Source organism: Salvelinus namaycush, chromosome 3, assembly GCF_016432855.1.
Source record: "Salvelinus namaycush isolate Seneca chromosome 3, SaNama_1.0, whole genome shotgun sequence".
NCBI classification, from domain to species: Eukaryota; Metazoa; Chordata; class Actinopteri; order Salmoniformes; family Salmonidae; genus Salvelinus; species Salvelinus namaycush.
This window is the reverse complement of record NC_052309.1, coordinates 60,531,373-60,549,365: the sequence shown is the minus strand read 5'-3', so window position 1 is coordinate 60,549,365 and position 17,993 is coordinate 60,531,373. Positions and strand designations below refer to the sequence as shown.

At 45.0% G+C, this 17,993-nt stretch overlaps 1 protein-coding gene across 1 annotated transcript in view; it reads right to left on the bottom strand.

The window, feature by feature from the left end:
- Positions 1-2,900: 2,900 nt before the first annotated feature.
- LOC120043956 (zinc finger protein 385C-like) overlaps positions 2,901-17,993 on the bottom strand; it is a 105,958-nt gene continuing 90,865 nt past the window's right edge. The window contains exons 4-8 of the mRNA XM_038988552.1: positions 15,722-15,953; positions 8,371-8,751; positions 7,910-8,103; positions 4,297-4,400; positions 2,901-3,138 (exon numbers count right to left, since the gene is read on the bottom strand). Of these exons, the coding sequence (XP_038844480.1) occupies positions 2,901-3,138; positions 4,297-4,400; positions 7,910-8,103; positions 8,371-8,751; positions 15,722-15,953 (1,149 nt within the window). The remainder of the gene's footprint in view (positions 3,139-4,296; positions 4,401-7,909; positions 8,104-8,370; positions 8,752-15,721; positions 15,954-17,993) is intronic.

The following is a 17,993-nucleotide window of genomic DNA, read 5'->3' as shown; positions in this document are numbered from 1 at the left end:
AACCATTTTTCGATTCAACATTTGTCTCTTTTGTAGGTTAGAAAACAAGTACAGTAAAACCATGTAAATAAAACAAACAGAAAAAAACAAGCAAAGTATTTCTCCTTTCCATGTACAGCATGTGTCTGCTGTAGGCTACATCAACAGTCTACCCTCAGATAAGATAGCGTTTCATCAAGATAAAGATAACAATAGCAACTTTGATAAAATGTCTATATTTACTCTATATTTTCTACATAGATAATTTGCCTATATGCATTTATTTATTAAAAATGTACTTAAATGTCTGAATACCATAGAGTTCCCATGTAATGACAGACACAGACAGACAGACAGACAGACAGACAGACAGACAGACAGACAGACAGACAGACAGACAGACAGACAGACAGACAGACAGACAGACAGACAGACAGAACACTGGAGATCAATAGGCTGGCTGGTTCACTGAGTAACTTACTGTGACTGGAGAGAATCACATTGGTATGGCAAAGAGACCTGACGGCTTGGTTTCATATTCCCAAAGACAAAGGCCTCAGAAACATGTACAGAATCAAAGAGATTTAAAGAGATGGAGGAGAGAAAGTGCTGGGTTTGATCTAGAAGGGCAATAACAAGGTCTTCACTGCAGGTGGCGCTGCTGCGTCACACACATGGAAATACTATTGCACTGACTGAAGTGACAGGAACAACAACTGCATAGGATTTACCCCATTTTGCTGTTGCTAAAGTAGATTGGTTGGGTGTAAGTGTTGGGTTTGGTAATAAACCAGCAAAGAGAGTTGGTGTTGGGATAAATCAGGAGCCCCAAGTATTGGGTCTGGTCTGGTGGGGGCTATTGAGTGTTCGTTTCAAGGTGGGTCTACTTGTTTAGGAGAGAGGGGTATGGGAATATGATTATGTGTTCTACTGCACTTGAGACATCAATAACACGGGCTGTTCTGTGTAATCCATATAAAAGCTGTGTCCTGCTCCTCTGTGAGGTGAAAGCCCAGCAATGTCAACACAGAGAGAGGGCTGCAGCGTCCGTCCCACAGTATGAGAGCTGCTATTTATAGCTTAGCTCAACACACAGTCACAACATGAGAACGAGATTGACCATCAAGGAAAATCACATCACAACAACCCATCAGTTCAAATGACTATTAGCACTGGCCACTTGGAATTGGCCTTTCAAATACAGTACGGTAGGCTGTAGAGCATCTCTGTAGAGGTACAGATACACATTGTTCAGAATCAGATAAAGCCATCTCCCCACATCCTATATTCTCCTACTGTATAACCATTCTAAACATAGACACATTGATTGAACGTATTGCTTTAAAAATGTAACTAGATCTGAGATTTAGATTCAGACCGGTCTCATGGATAATAACAACAATCAAATTGAATCGTTATAAGTTGATTGTTTGTGTGATTGAAAAATGCTAAATCAAACTGGCATGAGTTTATGAAAAATCACACCAGGAATAACAACAAAAAACTAGAACATATTTTCATTGCTTTTGCAAGTAAATCTGTTTAAGGTGCTTTTAATGTGGTTGCCATGGCACTGTGCTTTGTTTCTTTCCCTCCATTCCTGATGATCCAATCAGTGATCTGGGAAATGTGTTCTCCCCCCCCCCCCCCCCCCATCATCCACACATCTCTCTGCACAGTGGAAACCTTTAATTGAGGATTGTAAACCCATCAAGTAATTTCCACCCCTTAGTGTCTTTTTTGAGCAAGGGGAAATTGTCATTCACTGCCACCCATCAGCTCCTGCTGAGATAGCTCAAGAGAAAATTAAGGACTATGGCTCAGGGAGTACAATTGGGGGATCAAACACTATAAAATCACTGGGATACAGGGAACCATGGCAGATTACAATATAAGACAGCCAGGCTTTTAAAAATTATTTTGTGCTGCCCGTTCCGCAACGGGAGAAATAGAGACAGTCATAACCAATGCACCAGCGCTGCTACGGAGCAAAGATCTTTAATGAGGCAGATCTGCAACTTGAGACAAAATCAAGTTGACAAGCTGACTTTTTCAGGACCTTAATGAGTGCTTAATTCTGGGGATGCAGGGTAAAAAATGAATCATGAAAGGCCATGTTGGGCTGTGACTCAAAGAGAGTGAGAGAAAGAGAAAGAGAGAGAGAGAGGAGAGAGAGAGAGAAAGGGCTTCAGCATCTATTCTGCACATCAATTCAGAGCTCTGGGTTCCAATGACAAGAGCCCAGTAACATGGTTTGGGAGATAGGGGCTTGGTGGAAGGGTGTTGGTGGAAAAATATGAGTTCATATAATTCTGACAGATCCCACTCATAGACTTGGGTCCGTAGGACTGCAGATCTGCAGCTCCACATATGGCTGAAGACAGTCACAAGCTCAGAGAGCATTGGGCTCACCTGCTAGCATCCCCTATATCGACCCATAACAACAAAAAGCAAGCCAACCAATAATAGAAACAAAGTTCTGAGGAGTAGCATGACGTAAAGGGACCTTATTTGTGGCAACCACACTAAACAGATACATCTATTTTTGTTCTCTAATAAATTACACAATAATATTAAGAATCCAAACCAAATCGACCCGTGAAATGGCTGTGTAAGAGAGAGGCCTCCTGGCTGCACCAGTCTGTCCCTGGAGGTGTGTCCTGTTCCTCAGGCCACCAACCACAGGAGAAGGAGCAGACAGATGGGGCGTGGTGGAGAGGAGGCGTGGCCTTGGCCTTGGGGGTGTGTCCTCCATGACAGGAGCAGTTGTTAGCCTCGTTCTCTCTGTTCTCTCCATCCTGGCTCCTGTGGTCTGCATAGTTTGTGCGTGGCGTGGCCCTCGTCATGTGGGTCACAGTAATGGAGGCAGGGCAAGAGGGTTGGTAGAGGGGGACAGAGGGACGGGGGGCTGTACTGTGTCATTAATAAGGGGAGAAGATGATGGAGGGGTGCGTGGCCCTCAGGGGCCCCGGGGCGGGCCGGAACAAGGTGGGGCTCAGGAAGGGCGTCTGAAAGAAGGTGGTGCCCGCCGGGTGGCGCAGAGCCAGAGGATTGGTTGCCATGGTGCACAAGGTGGGCTGGGTGAGGGGGCTAGGCAGGAAGCCAGTGGTCAGGCTCTTGGTCAGCTGCTTCTGGAAGGCCAGTTTGGTCTGAAGGAGAGGAGGAGAGAGCGAAGGAGGGAAGGAAAGTAGAGAGGAGAGCAGAGACGGAGAGCGCATGTCACTTCTTGAAGCGCACATATTTACTCAAAGTAGAGCACACATTTGCTCAGCAAACAGGGAACATTGCTCTTTTAGCACACATCGTTACCTTGGATTAACATGCTCGTACATTTCTCCATACTAATATCCTTTCTCTCACCACAACTACCCGTCCCTCTAGGGGACTTGCCTTATGAAGACTCTCACACAGTCAAGACAAAAGAACAAAAGACCGAACCACAGACATGCTTAAACTTCAAACCCTTTATAAAGTTTACAGTAGAGCATTCTCTTCTGGAGCTGTTCAATCCCCTGCACCTAGCCAGTTCCAGTGGTTAAGCCAGCTGTATCCCTGACAGCCCACTTCTCCCCTGTCCCTGCCTGCCCTGGGCCCTGCCACTCACCTGAGTAGAGAGAGAGGTGAAGTTGTACTGGCTGAACATTTTCTTCATGGCAGACACGGCCCCGCCTGCATACCCAGCCCATCTCATAGTCTGCAGGGGGGAGGGGCAGGATGGGAAGAGGGGGAGGTGGAGGAGATGCGGAGGAGGGAGAAATAGGGAGGTGGAGGTGGGGTGGAGCGGAGGAGATGGGGAGAAGGAGAGGTTCGAGGGGAGGTGCGCACATGACACGAGCACAAAAGTGATTAATACAGAGTGCTGATTCAGGCTGCAGGCTTTGTCAGTAGGGGTAGTGCTGGGGGTAGTGCTGGGGGTACTTCAGCCTTGAATGTCTCAGGTACAGGGGACCCATTCACTACCACAAAGCAGTGTCCTTAACCTCTCTGACAGCACAGGCACACAGGCAGGCATGCTGCTTCACTGGAGAGACAACCACCTAGGAAGGAGCAATGAGGTGTGTGTGTGTGTGTGTGTGTGTGTGTGTGTGTGTGTGTGTGTGTGTGTGTGTGTGTGTGTGTGTGTGTGTGTCAGGGTTGGGGACAATTTCATTAAAGTTCAATCAATTCAGGAGATAAATATCACTTTTATTCAGAGATTGAACATTATTGGCCAATATTTTCTTCGACGATTTTCCAAATATATGGGTTTCAAACTTTAACTAACCTCCAACCTCATGCAATGGAGCGTGTGTGTGTGTATCTGTGTGTGTGCCCTGTCTCACCGATAAGCTGGAGGTGGGCTGGCTCTTGTTGTGGGGGCTGAACTTGGGTTTGGGGGGCTTTCCTGCCAGACGGTCCTTGTGTCTCCTGCTGTTCATGTGCTGAGGAGATCAGAGGAGAAACATTAGTTTTTAAACACTAGTTTATATTAGTTTTTAAACACTAGTTTATATTGTTGGATTTATCTAGTAGACCATGCCTGATCTACACCGAGTGAACAAAACATTAGGAACACCATCCTAATATTAAGCTGCCCCCCCCCCCCCCCCCTTTCCCTCAGAACAGACTCAATTTGTCAGGGCATGGACTTTAGAATGTGTATAAAGCGTTCCACAGGGATGCTGGCCCATTTTGACTCCAATGCTTCCCTGAGTTATGTCAAGTTGGCTGGATGTCCTTTGGGTGGTGGACCATTCTTGATACACACAGGAAACTGTTGAGCGTGAAAAACCAAGCAACATTGAAGTTCTTGACACACTCAAACCGGTGCGCCTGGCACATACTACCATACCCCGTTCAAAAGCACTTAAATCTTTTGTCTTGCTCATTCACCCTCTGAATGGCACACATACACAGTCTACACTCAATTGTCTCAAGGCTTAAAAATCATTTTTTAACCTGTCTCCTCCCTTTCATCTACACTGATTGAAGTGGATTTAACAAGTGACATCAATAAGGGATCATAGATTTCACCTGGTCAGTCTATGTCATGGAAAGAGCAGGTGTTCTTAAGGTTTTGTACACTCAGTGTACAATATTTAGAGGACACAAAAACCACAAAGAAAACCACTCCTTCCCTCTATCTACAGTATGCACGTCTATTTCTCTCTCCTCTGTTCTACTACCAACTGGCTAATCCTAGTTCATCACAGGAGCTTTTAACAGTGCCATTGGAATGCACCACTAAGGCTTGTTGTAGGCAAGGTTGCTACACATGCCCATATATACTGTATCTTTTCCATGACCAGCTAGTCTGAGAGAGCTGCAAAACGTTCCAGAACCATCCCACCATACGATTACATGTACGACTTAATAAACATCACCAGGGAAACAATTTATCCCTGAAACAGCCTAGAAAAGAAGTTCAATAAAACCATATGCCTAGATTACCACACCAGAAACACGTCAATATCCTGCATGAACATACTGCTAACAGCTCTTACAGGCTCAAATAGACAGTTCTGAGTGGATCACCATACCATCTGATACACATCTGCGTAGTGTGGGAAAACAATCACAGCATAAAAATATAAAATGCTCATCCGATGCTTTTTCCAGAATGGCTTTATTGTAATAAAAATGCAGCCGCTGCCGCTGTGCCCGGTGAATTCAAACACACATTTCCACTGCTAGCATCACCTTAGGAATTGTAAACCTTCCACTGTAACATGTGCAAAGAGCATTTAATACGTTTATCATTACATCATGGGTCCTGTGCTACCTTTAAAAGTGGGAGGGCTGAGGTAGTGATGTCATAGGTACAGTCCAGTCGGAAAGTATTCAGACCCTTCCCTTTTACCACATTTTGTTACGCTGCAGCCTTATTCTAAAATGGATTAAATATTTTTTCCCCCTGATCAATCTACACACAATACCCCATCATGACAAAGCAAAAACAGGTTTTTAGAAATGTTTGCTAATTTATTTAAAAAATCGGAGGAGAAGGGCCTTGGTAAGGGAGGTGACCAAGAGCCTGATGGTCACTCTGAAAGAGCTCCAGAGTTCCTCTGTGTAGATGGAAGAACCTTCTAGAAGGACAACCATCTCTGCAGCACTCCACCAATCAGGCCTTTATGGTAGAGTGGCCACTCCTCAGTAAAAGGCACATGACAGCCCGCTTGGAGTTTGCCAAAAGGCACCTAAAGGACTCTCAGAACATGAGAAACAAGATCCTCTAGTCTGATGAAACGCAGGAGTGGCTTCGGAACAAGTCTCTGAATGTCCTTGAGGGGCCCAGCCAGAGCCCGGACTTCAACCCGATCGAACATCTCTGGAGAGACCTGAAAATATCTGTGCACCGACGCTCCCCATCCAACCTGACAGAGCTTGAGAGGATCTTCAGAGAAGAATGGGAGAAACTCCCCAAATACAGGTGTTCCAAGCTTGTAGCGTCATACCCAAGAAGACTCCAGACTGTAATCACTGCTAAAGGTGCTTCAACAAAGTATTGAGTAAAAGGTCTGAATACTTACGTAAAATGTAATATTTGAGTTTTTTATTTTTAATAAATTTGCTAAAAAACTATTTAATCAATTTTAAAATAAGACTGTAATGTAACAAAATGTGGAAAAAGTCCCTGAAAATAATTAGTCCAACCAAGAAATCACGTGTTAAGTTTGTTTGAAGAGGTAGTTCTATAGTCTGTCCCTTCAACATCTATTGTAGAGTGACATCATCAATCTGTCTGCTCGTGTCAAATAAAAACCTATTCATCATGTGACAGGATACACTTGAAAAAGAGATTTAAATCTCAATGTGACTTTCTCTGGTTAAATAAAGGATAAATGAAAATAACTAATAACCCCACAGAGCCAAAAACACTGCAGGACCAGAGGCATTTGAATGAGAGTCTTATTAGGTTAGCACTCTCTATCAAGCACCTCTCAGGGTGTGCAACATTACCCACAACCCCCCTCTCTTTCCTCTTCTCACCTTTCATGTCACGCAAACAGCGCCAGGAGTCCTGAGTAGCCCAGAGGGTCATATCTCTCCCTGTCTATCTCCCATACCCCATGGCTACATTCACAATATTTTCCACTCTTTCCAGCTTATTTCGGGTAATTTTGAGCTCCATCAATTCAGAACACTGTCAGGACACGTTTAGTGGAGGTGGAAAGAGACCCAGTGTGTCAGATCTCCACATAGACTAGTGGCTCAATGGCCTCACTGTAAGAGAACATGAAACCAGATCTTGTCCAGTCCAATCACCTCAGATCCACTCAGGAAGTCAACACACGAAATTATACCCCAGCTGTTTCACTTCTCTCCCCATTGCTGAACCCTCCACACCCTGTGCAACCCCCAGCCCTCCCCTGCCACCATCCCCTCGACCCCCAGCCCTCCCCTGCCACCATCCCCTCGACCCCCAGCCCTCCCCTGCCACAATCCCCTCGACCCCCAGCCCTCCCCTGCCACCATCCCCTCGACCCCCAGCCCTCCCCTGCCACCATCCCCTCGACCCCCAGCCCTCCCCTGCCACCATCCCCTCGACCCCCAGCCCTCCCCTGCCACCATCCCCTCGACCCCCAGCCCTCCCCTGCCACCATCCCCTCGACCCCCAGCCCTCCCCTGCCACCATCCCCTCGACCCCCAGCCCTCCCCTGCCACCATCCCCTCGACCCCCAGCCCTCCACTGCCACCATCCCCTCGACCCCCAGCCCTCCCCTGCCACCATCCCCTCGACCCCCAGCCCTCCCCTGCCACCATCCCCTCGACCCCCAGCCCTCCCCTGCCACCATCCCCTCGACCCCCAGCCCTCCCCTGCCACCATCCCCTCGACCCCCAGCCCTCCCCTGCCACCATCCCCTCGACCCCCAGCCCTCCCCTGCCACCATCCCCTCGACCCCCAGCCCTCCCCTGCCACCATCCCCTCGACCCCCAGCCTCCTCACCTGGCTGAGCTGGGTCTCCGAGTTGACATAGATCTCACACACCTCGCAGTGGAAGTTCTTGCTGGGCACCCCTACGCTGCCCTTGGTGCCCAGGCGCTTGCTCTTGCAGGCCGAGCGCCCCCCAGCCCCCGCCACCTTCCCCCGGCGCCGCGGCTGGACGCTCTGGCCCTCCAGCATCTGCTTGTGCTTCGTACCTGGAGGAGTGGATTGGGAGGAAGAGAATGTCAGATACACTCTGGAGCAGGTACAGTATATATATATATTTTTGTCATTGGGGCAGAGAGAGCAAATTTTATAGCTAATTTCCTGCTATTCTACACATTTTCTGTAAAAAAATAATATTCTCAGTTTTAAAGCTAATAGCCTGTAATAAAAATAAATAAATCATGCCTTATGACGTGTTCCTATGCTATCTGAGGGGGCTGCAGGGTGTGCTACGCCAGAGACTGTCGTGTTCGTACCACTGTTGTGTGCCTCCAGCTGGGATGTAGAGTTGACCGTGACCTTGCACACGGGACAGTGGAGGTGTGGCTTGATCCTCTTGGGGTCCTTGACCTCCTCACCCCCCTCTGTTCTGGAGGTGTCCGGCTGGCTGCCTGACTCCAGGGCTGTTCCAGGGGCCTCAGGGCCCTGCTCGTGGCCACTGGTATCTGAGGCTCCGCTCTCTGAGGCCTGTGAAGAGGGGGACACCTCTCCCTGGGGCCCGGGGGACAGGGTGGCCAGCTCCATGGAGGACACCTCAGATACAGGAGTCAGCATCACAGAGCTGCTGCTGCCAGGACTCTCGCCCAGCTTCACAGCCTCACAATTCACCCCTCGCTCCAGGTCAGCAGGCAGCAGATCTGGGGAGGGGAAGGAGAGGAGGCAGTGGTCAGTCACTGAACATTACACTGGGTGGTAAGGGAAGAGTGAAGAGCTCAGTGCCTGAACAAAGCCAACGAGGTCTACAGTTGATCACTGCAGTATGACGTTCAGTGACCCATAGGCCACTTCACTTAAAACCTCTCTAGGGTATGTGGCACGCTACCGTCCCACCTGGCCAACATCCAGTGAAATTGCAGAGCGCCAAATTCAAAAACAGAACATCGGCTTAAAGATGAACTTCTTGTTAATCCAACCGTTGTGTCAGGTTTCAAAAAGGCTTTACGGTGAAAGCATACCATGCGATTATCTGAGGATAGCGCCCAGCTCACAAAACATTACAAACAGTTACCAGCCAAGTAGAGGAGTAACAAAAGTCAGAAATAGCGATAAAATTAATCACTTACCTTTGATGATCTTCATATGGTTGCACTCAAAAGACTCCCAGTTACACAATACATGTTCGTTTTGTTCGAAAAAGTCCCTCTTTATATCCAAAAACCTCTGTTTTGTTGGCACGTTTTGTTCAGTAATCCATTGGCTCAAAGGCAGTCACAACATGCAGACGGAAAATCCAAAAAGTATCAGTAAAGTTCATAGAAACATGTCAAACGATGTTTATAATCAATCCTCAGGTTGTTTTTAGTCATAATAATCAATAATATTTCAACCGGACAATAGCTTCGTCAATATAAAAGAAAAACAAGAAAGGTGCGCTCTTGGTCGCACGCAGAAAACAGCTCTGGGACTTCCCAGGGTCCACTCACTCAGAGTGGTCTTACTCCCTCATTTTTCAGAATACAAGCCTGAAACAATTTCTAAAGACTGTTGACATCTAGTGGAAGCCATAGGAAGTGCAATCTGAGTCCTAAGTCATTGGATACTGTATAGGCAGTCAATGGAAAACTACAAACATTTAAAAAATCCCACTTCCGGGATGGATTTTTCTCAGGTTTTTGCCTGCCATATCAGTTCTGTTATACTCACAGACATTATTGTAACAGTTTTGGAAACTTTAGAGTGTTTTCTATCCAAATCTACCAATTATATGCATATCCTAGCTTCTGGGCACGAGTAACAGACAGTTTACTTTGGACACGCTTTTCATCCGGATGTCAAAATACTGCCCCCTACCCCAGAGAGGTTTAAACATACCACTGTATTCTCTCACAGGAAACATTATGTTCAGAGACAGAGCTGTGTTAATCTAGTCTGTCCCTTTGGGTTAAAATCAAATGCTGATAGTATAGCTGAAATGCTAACACATGAAATGCATTGGTAAATGCTCATTCCAATGTACTGCCTTCAAACGCTTCATATTTGAGAATGTGTTTATAGATTATGGAAACAGATTGTAAAAGCAGCATTGCAAGCAATACATTTGTGAGTGAAAAGGGACATCAAATAATGGTTGTTCTCATTTGAGGCTAACGTGGAGAATTTGCTCCTTTCTATTTAGTCATTTATCTACAAATGACCGTGAAGCGTTTGAACATTGGAATGAGCATTTACCAATGCATTTCATGTGTTAGCTTTGTGGCATTTCAGCTATACTATCAGCCTTTGTTATTAACCCCGAGGGACAGACTAGACTAACACAGGGTAGATTCAATCTCTCCGTCTCTCTCTCGCTATCTCGCTCTTCAAATAGCAACTGAAGGTCCTAAGGCTCAGTCAATATAAACAAATGCATCGACTGCACACACACACACACACACACACACACACACACACACACACACACACACACACACACACACACACACACACACACACACACACACACACACACACACACACACACACACACACACAATGACGACATTTTGTGACGTTTTGGACTCCGGTGAGGGGTTTTTCGGCTGTTCAGGCACAGAATTTTTTTTCTGGAGGCAAGCTGAAGTTCGTAGCCGGAATCTACACACCTTCATCTGTGATTGTTTAACAGTAGGTATTCTTTAATAAAGTCTTTGTTGTCATTCAAAGAGAAATGACTCGTTTTCATGCAAATTTTTCAATTTAAAAATACTGCACCAAACATCTTAGTTAGATGTAAAATTCCGCGACTAAGACCTCTTCGGCAAAAACTTCAAAATGAATGACATATTTCTTGAGATATCTTTGATTAATTCGGACTATTTTGAGGAAATGTATACTGGCTACGGCATCTCAAAATGGAAAAACAGTACTATTGCCGTTATTTCTCATTTTTAAAGAGAAGGCCTTTTAAGAGAGTATGAGAGCACACTCGTTCAGTTCGGCTAGCTAGTTTGGATAGGCGCCAGCCGAACTGAAGCACACTCTCAAACACCCTCCACAATCCTACTGGCCCCATTGATTTTTTCTTCCAAGTCCCAGAGTAAATTCATCATGGAGATAAGGGCTCTTCCTTATCGTTCTCCTTCCGGAGGAGAAGGAACCCTATAAGGCTGAGATTAGACAATCCTTCCTCTCTGTAATGTAATGCGAGACTGAACCCTGGGAGATTCAGGTCCCCCCTCCAGCAGGGGATTGGTATGATCCTGGGCTTATGTGAAAGACAAGGATTGGGCCACCTGAGAAGACTCTGGGGGGGAGGGATAGTGATCAATGGATTTAGCAGGAGGCCCAGAGAGGAGGACAGAGGCTTGTGGGAATTAGTCGCTCCTCAGATGCCAGACGCCTTAAACTCATGAAGAGTTTTATTCTGAGCAGGAATGTTTAAGGTATCATACCGCTGTTCACTTACAGTGCCTTCAGAAAGTATTCACACCCCTTAACTTTTTCCACATTTTGTTGTGTTACAGCCTGAATTTAAAATGGATTACATTTAGATTGTGTCACAATAACCCATACTTTCTCAGTTGAATTGTGCTTTGCGAAATGTTTACAAATGTATTAAAAATGAAAAGTAAAAATGTCTTGAGTCAATAGGTATTCAATCCCTTTGTTATGGCAAGTCTAAATAAGCTCATGAGTAAAAATGTGCTTAACAAGTCACATAATAAGTTGCATGGATTCACTCTGTGTGCAATAATAGTGTTTAACATGATTTTTTAATGACTACCTCATCTCTGTACCCCACAATTATCTGTAAGGTCCCTTTCCAATGCCTCGCAAAGAAGGGCACCTACTGGTAGATGGGTACAAAAAAGCAAACATTGAATATCCCTTTGAGCATTGTGACATTATTAATTACACTTTGGATGATGTATCAATACACCCAGTCACTACAAAAATACAGGCATCCTTCCTAACTCAGTTGCCGGAGAGGAAGGAAACCGCTCAGATTTCACCATGAATCCAATGGTGACATTAAAACAGTTACAGAGTTTAATGACTGTGATAGGAGAAAACTGAGGATGGATCAACAAAATTGTAGTTACTCCACAATACTAAATGACAAAGTGAAAAGAAGGAAGCCTGTACAGAATAAAAATATTCCAAAACATGCATCCTGTTTGCAATAAGGCACTAAAGTAAAACTGAAAAACATGTGGCAAAGAAATTAACTTTATGTCCTGAATACAAAGCGTTGTCCCGTTGTCCGTGAGAGATTTACATGGTTATCAAAACGCCACGACAAGGTAAGCCTACACGAAACACAGCCCTTATTTTAAGTGTTTCTAAAATTCCCTATGGGAAAATGAATGGTGGGAAAACGATTGGAACCATTTCCCTGTTTGACCACTAGGTTTTATAGACACCTCCACTGTGGGGCTCTATAAATACTTTCTGAATGCACTGTATACGGACTAACTCTGGAGGAACTTCTGGTAAGTTCTTCCCACATTGGTGCACATTATACAGATAGATGTAAAACATGATACAGCTTGACTTTGAAACATCCAATAACTCAAAATCAAATAGTACCCTTACTTCCTAGACCTCAAATGTCTTAAAAAGAAAAACAACCATGGCAGTGATGTTGCAGAGTAGCACGACACAGATGCATCTTTGGGTAAGCACAAGGATTCCCTTTGGGCAACACCCTTTGTCAATCAGTGTCCTCCTCACTCATTCCAAACGTTCCCTGACTGACTGAAGTGACTGTCACCCCAACCCTGGCTGCCAGCTCTAAGGCCAGTGTATTGGCAGTGAAGAGCCCCACACTGTCTGAGGAGCGGAGGGCTAAAAATCCCTCTCCTGCAAAGAATCGATGTTCAGATCGATGTCTGGTTGCGAGTCACTCGCTTATTTGACCATGGAAAGGCAGAACAGTCCAATTAAATCAGTGTGTAGGGCTTAGACTGTAAACAGTGCAGTATCTGAATACCGTATCTGTAAACTGTAGCGTCAGAGGGTATTGACTACATGACAGAGCTGACTGTTGTCATAGAGCTAGTAGCTATATTAATATTCTGATTAGAAGACTGTTAAAACAAGCTCACTCACTAGCGGAGCAGTGGTGAGACCTCATCACCATGTTCATTAAACCAGCAGTGTGGAAGCCACACACACACACACACACACACACACACACACACACACACACACACACACACACACACACACACACACACACACACACACACACACACACACACACACACACACACACACACACACACACACACACACACACACACACACACAAGCTTGTCTAGAATCACTAGTCCGTGACACTCTTAAAGAAAATGGACAACTTCCTCAAGGGAAATCCACGCTATATTTCATCATTACAGAGACGTCTGAGTCCTGTTCCCCTTGGAGACAGCTTCAACAAAAGAGTCAATCAAACGCTGAGGTGATTGATGGTTGTCATTGACGATGCCGGGCCCAGTGTCTCTAGGCACCAGTATGCCAATCTCTCTCTCTCTCTCTCGCTCTCTCTCTCTTTTTCAAATGGAAAATCATTCAACAAAATAATAATCATAATTTATATCAGTCTAATCGAGGTGTAGATTACATGACACATGCCAGTGTTCTAACTTGTAACACAGCTGCATGGGATTTCTACTAATGCGACTCAGTGCATCCAATGGCAATGTCTGTAAAGTCGGCTAGTGTGGATATGATGGAATCTATCCCTTGATTGGTTCTCAATGGGTGACATGGGCATTTTGGTCCGATTGGCACCTGCCATGCTGAGTTAGATGACAGACAGAGATAATTTCAGTGTTAATTTTGAGTGTTCCCCAATTACAGTTTGGCATTGTCGAGCTCACCGCCACTGGCTCGCTTGGCTGCATTTCAATTTCACATCGGGCCAAACACACAATGTGGCTTATTAAAGAGCGTACCTCATTGCAAAATTGACTCAGAACTGTAAAATGATTTACAACATAAAAAAAACAGGCACAGCTTATCTACTTTCTCTTTCCACCGCCTCTCTTGTTCCCCCTCTCCTCTACCCCATCTCTCTCTCTACCTTTCATTCATTTCATCTTATCTCTCGTTTTCTACTCTTTTCGTCCTCGCCGCTGCAACCCTCTTTCAGACCTTTCTCTACGACGACAGAATATTTATATTAGATTTGATGAGTGAGAGCGTTATCTCGGTCCCAGTCCTTTGTCCAGTTTCTCCTCTCAGAGAAAGAGAGAGAGAGAGAGAGAGAGAGAGAGAGAGAGAAGAGAGAGAGAGAGAAGAGAGAGAGAGAGAGAGAGAGAGAGAGTCAGTCAGTGAGCGCTGGTGGAAAGTAAAGTGTAGACTCTCTCCCAACCCCCACCTCACTTCACCCTGATACCTTCCTATCTCTCCTCACTAATATTCCCTCTAACATCAGAAAGAAACTAGTTTGAAATTCAGGTCTTAACAGTAATATTTTTCAGGCCAGAGTGGTGGAGGGATAGATAGGAGGGAGGGAGGGATGAAGGAGGGATATACAGGATAGAGGAGGAAACTAGTCTAGCAGACAGATCCTCGAGTCCCATCGCTACAGATGGATTAACAGGGCTTCTGAATCTAAATGGGATCAATCATGTAATGTAATGGAGTAATGGATGCTCTCTACTGACTTCATCAAAAGAGCACGGCTACATTTACATGTATTGGTCCCAGACTCAGGAGATACATCCATAGTCTAGTCAGGTCCATTGTGGGGGATTTCTCTCATGTCACAAACAGTACGCCTACGTCCTAAATAGCACCCTATTCCCTATGTGGTGTGCTACTTTTGACCAGTCAAAAATAGTGCACTACATAGAGAATAGGGTGCCGTTTGGGACACAGATTATATAAGTGTGCTGCAGTCAGATCATTCCTTGACTTCACAGAACTCTTTAGGAACTCCTGTACAGGGACCAGGCGTTTCTCTACAAGCAGGGCAAACAGAGGGGAAGGGTGCAGGGAGAGTAAATTGAGAACGTTGGGGGTAAGCAAACAATCCCCCAGGCTCAGAGCCACCATCCACCACCACCACGGGGGACAGATTGGATATAAGGCCCAGCTGGGAGGGGCCTGGGGACCACGGGGGTTACGATTGGATGTTTGGGGGTACCGCCGTTCTATCCTCTCATACCCATGTTCCTGATCATGGTGTATGTGTGGGACAGGCCCTCCTGTTGTTAGACTTTAAACAGCAGACATTAAATAACACAGTAGAGAGGAGGGAGGGAGGGTGGGGGAGAGAGAGGGGGGGAGACAGGGTAGCATCAAGAAATAATAATGACAAAGTACCGGAAGAGATGAGAGAGGGATGGAGGGAAAGGGATGAGATGAAGGGAGAGGGATGGAGGAGGAGGAAGATGGGAGGACCGGAGAGAAATGGGGAGAGAGAAGACGGATGAAAGGAAGAAAGAGGGATTGAAAGGGGTGGAAAGTGATGGAAAGAGAGTAGATGGATAAGAGGTAGGATGGAGAAGAGTAAAGGGGGAAAGAGAGGGATGAGGGAAGATAAGTGAGCAAAGGGGAAAAGCAGAAAACATCAACAGAAAAAGGAGAGAAAAATTGAAAGAAAGATCATCTACACAGAGTGAATATAGATAGGTTTCTGTTGTTCCCTTTTCTCCCTCTCACTATCAGTTAACTTACTCGTTGCCTCCATCGGGCCTGTGTCCATGAGTGCGGGGAGGGTCTCAGTGGGAAGTGTAACAGTCGCAGCAGTCTTAGCCCTCTCTCTGTCCCGCTCTCGGTCTCGTTCCCGGTCTCTCTCCCTGCCTGTGGACGTGGCTTCCCCAAGTCGACGCTGACGGTTCTTCTGGGCCTCCATGGCTTTCAGCTTCCGGGCATGTTTATGCCCCTTATAGTGCGCTTCTGCCTGGTTCTGGAAGGGACCCCACAGAGAGCAGAAACACCACAGGAAGGTTAGCAGTAGCACTTATCCATAAATTGCTGTAAGACATGCACATTTAAAACACTCAAATATACAGTACCTCTGCAAAAATAGAGATGACATTTTCATCTTTACACACACACAAGACCTGGGTTCAAATACTATTTAGGACATTTCAGTTACTTTCAAAGACACTTGGAAGTGAATATTTAGATATTTTTTATTTGAAAAGACAAGTAGTTGAAAATTGGAATGTATTTGGAAATACCCTTGGAAAGTATTTGAAAATACTCCAATACACTGACTCAAATACACTCCCATGCATTTAACCCAGGCATTTGTAATAGGCTATTTATAGAACATTATTTGAAAATACTTTTAAATAGAAGTAGTTGATTCGGGCCACATTATTTGAAAATATTCAAATACGCAGAAAACAATTATTTAAATAACAAATATTCAAATACGTATTTGAACCCAGGTCTGACACATGTACACACACACACACACACACACACACACACACACACACACACACACACACACACACACACACACACACACACACACACACACACACACACACACACACACACACACACACACACACACACACACACACACACACACACACTGCTGCCTGTGTGAAGGAGAGAGTCTGTTCCTACCTGATAAGAGCACTGGCACAGTGGGAGGCCAGAGGTATAATTGCATGTGGAATGTGCAAAAAGAGACAGGATTCTATCTCTAAATCAGAATACTAAATAGGCACGCTGAGACAGACACTGCAAACAGCACGCACGCACACACCACACTAACACAACATACCAAGCATACTGTACACACGTGCACATTTTGTCACATTCTCAGACACACTCAAAACACACACATACATTCTCCAAAAAGGACATACACACCCCGCAGCACATTTTACCTTCACATTTGAATAATTCTCATGACCCAGCTCAGTCCATGGGCAAATCCCCCGTTATCAGAGCAAATAGAAATAGCAGATGAATCGATGAAGAGATCTCTCATTAAAATGTAAACAGATTAAGCTGAGACCTGTATTGGACTAATATCAATTCAGTCTTGTTGGAGTGATGGATGACTACAAAGAAGGATAAATGAATAACAAGCATTACATGCCCCCACAAACACATACATATCCCCCACAGACAGTGACACATGCGCTCTCTCTCTCTCTCTCTCTCTAACACACAAACAGAACCTCACCATACATGACATTATGTTTGTTTTGACAAACTGCATTAGGACTGGGTGGAGTGGTGTCAGTAGTCCAAGCTGTCATCTAGACTAATGTTAATTACTGTAAGAATACAGTTCAGTACCATTTTCACAAGTATGTGGTGAATTTAAAACTCTCAGTACAAAACTCCCAACCTGGTAACACTTGTAACACATCCAGTCTTACATTCAAAACCTTTCATTGTGCATTCATTTTGTTTGGAGACATCTTTCACCACACAACCTTTGATCCAAAATAGAAGTTTACTGTGAAATATATTGAGTACATTAGTTTAATCACCAAAACACAACATAATGATATCTTCTCAATTTAGTTATTTTAACAACCCGTTAGCAATAGATAAAAATGCTATTTGAATGTAGTTACACTGTTTTCACATTAGGCAATACACTTGCACTACTGATTAAAATTGACTGAACATCAAATTTCCATCATTTCTATCCCATGTGTGATCAAAGGTGTGATCATTAAAGACATATTTCACAATGTAACAAATTAAATAAACGTCAGAAACATCATGTTTAGCAGGCACTAGTTTGCATGAAGACTGTCTTGAGCATTTGGCCATAGGTTCTCATCGAAATCGTAGTAAATATCCTTATTATTCACACACCTGGTGAAAAACCTTTCGGTATGGCGAATCGAAGCCTGGTCTGGATTGATGTTATTGCATGCCTCTTCGATGCCCTGAAGGAGGGTGGTACACTTAGGCAGATGGCAATCATACATTTCCACCTGTATTGTAATCGTGTATTGTACTT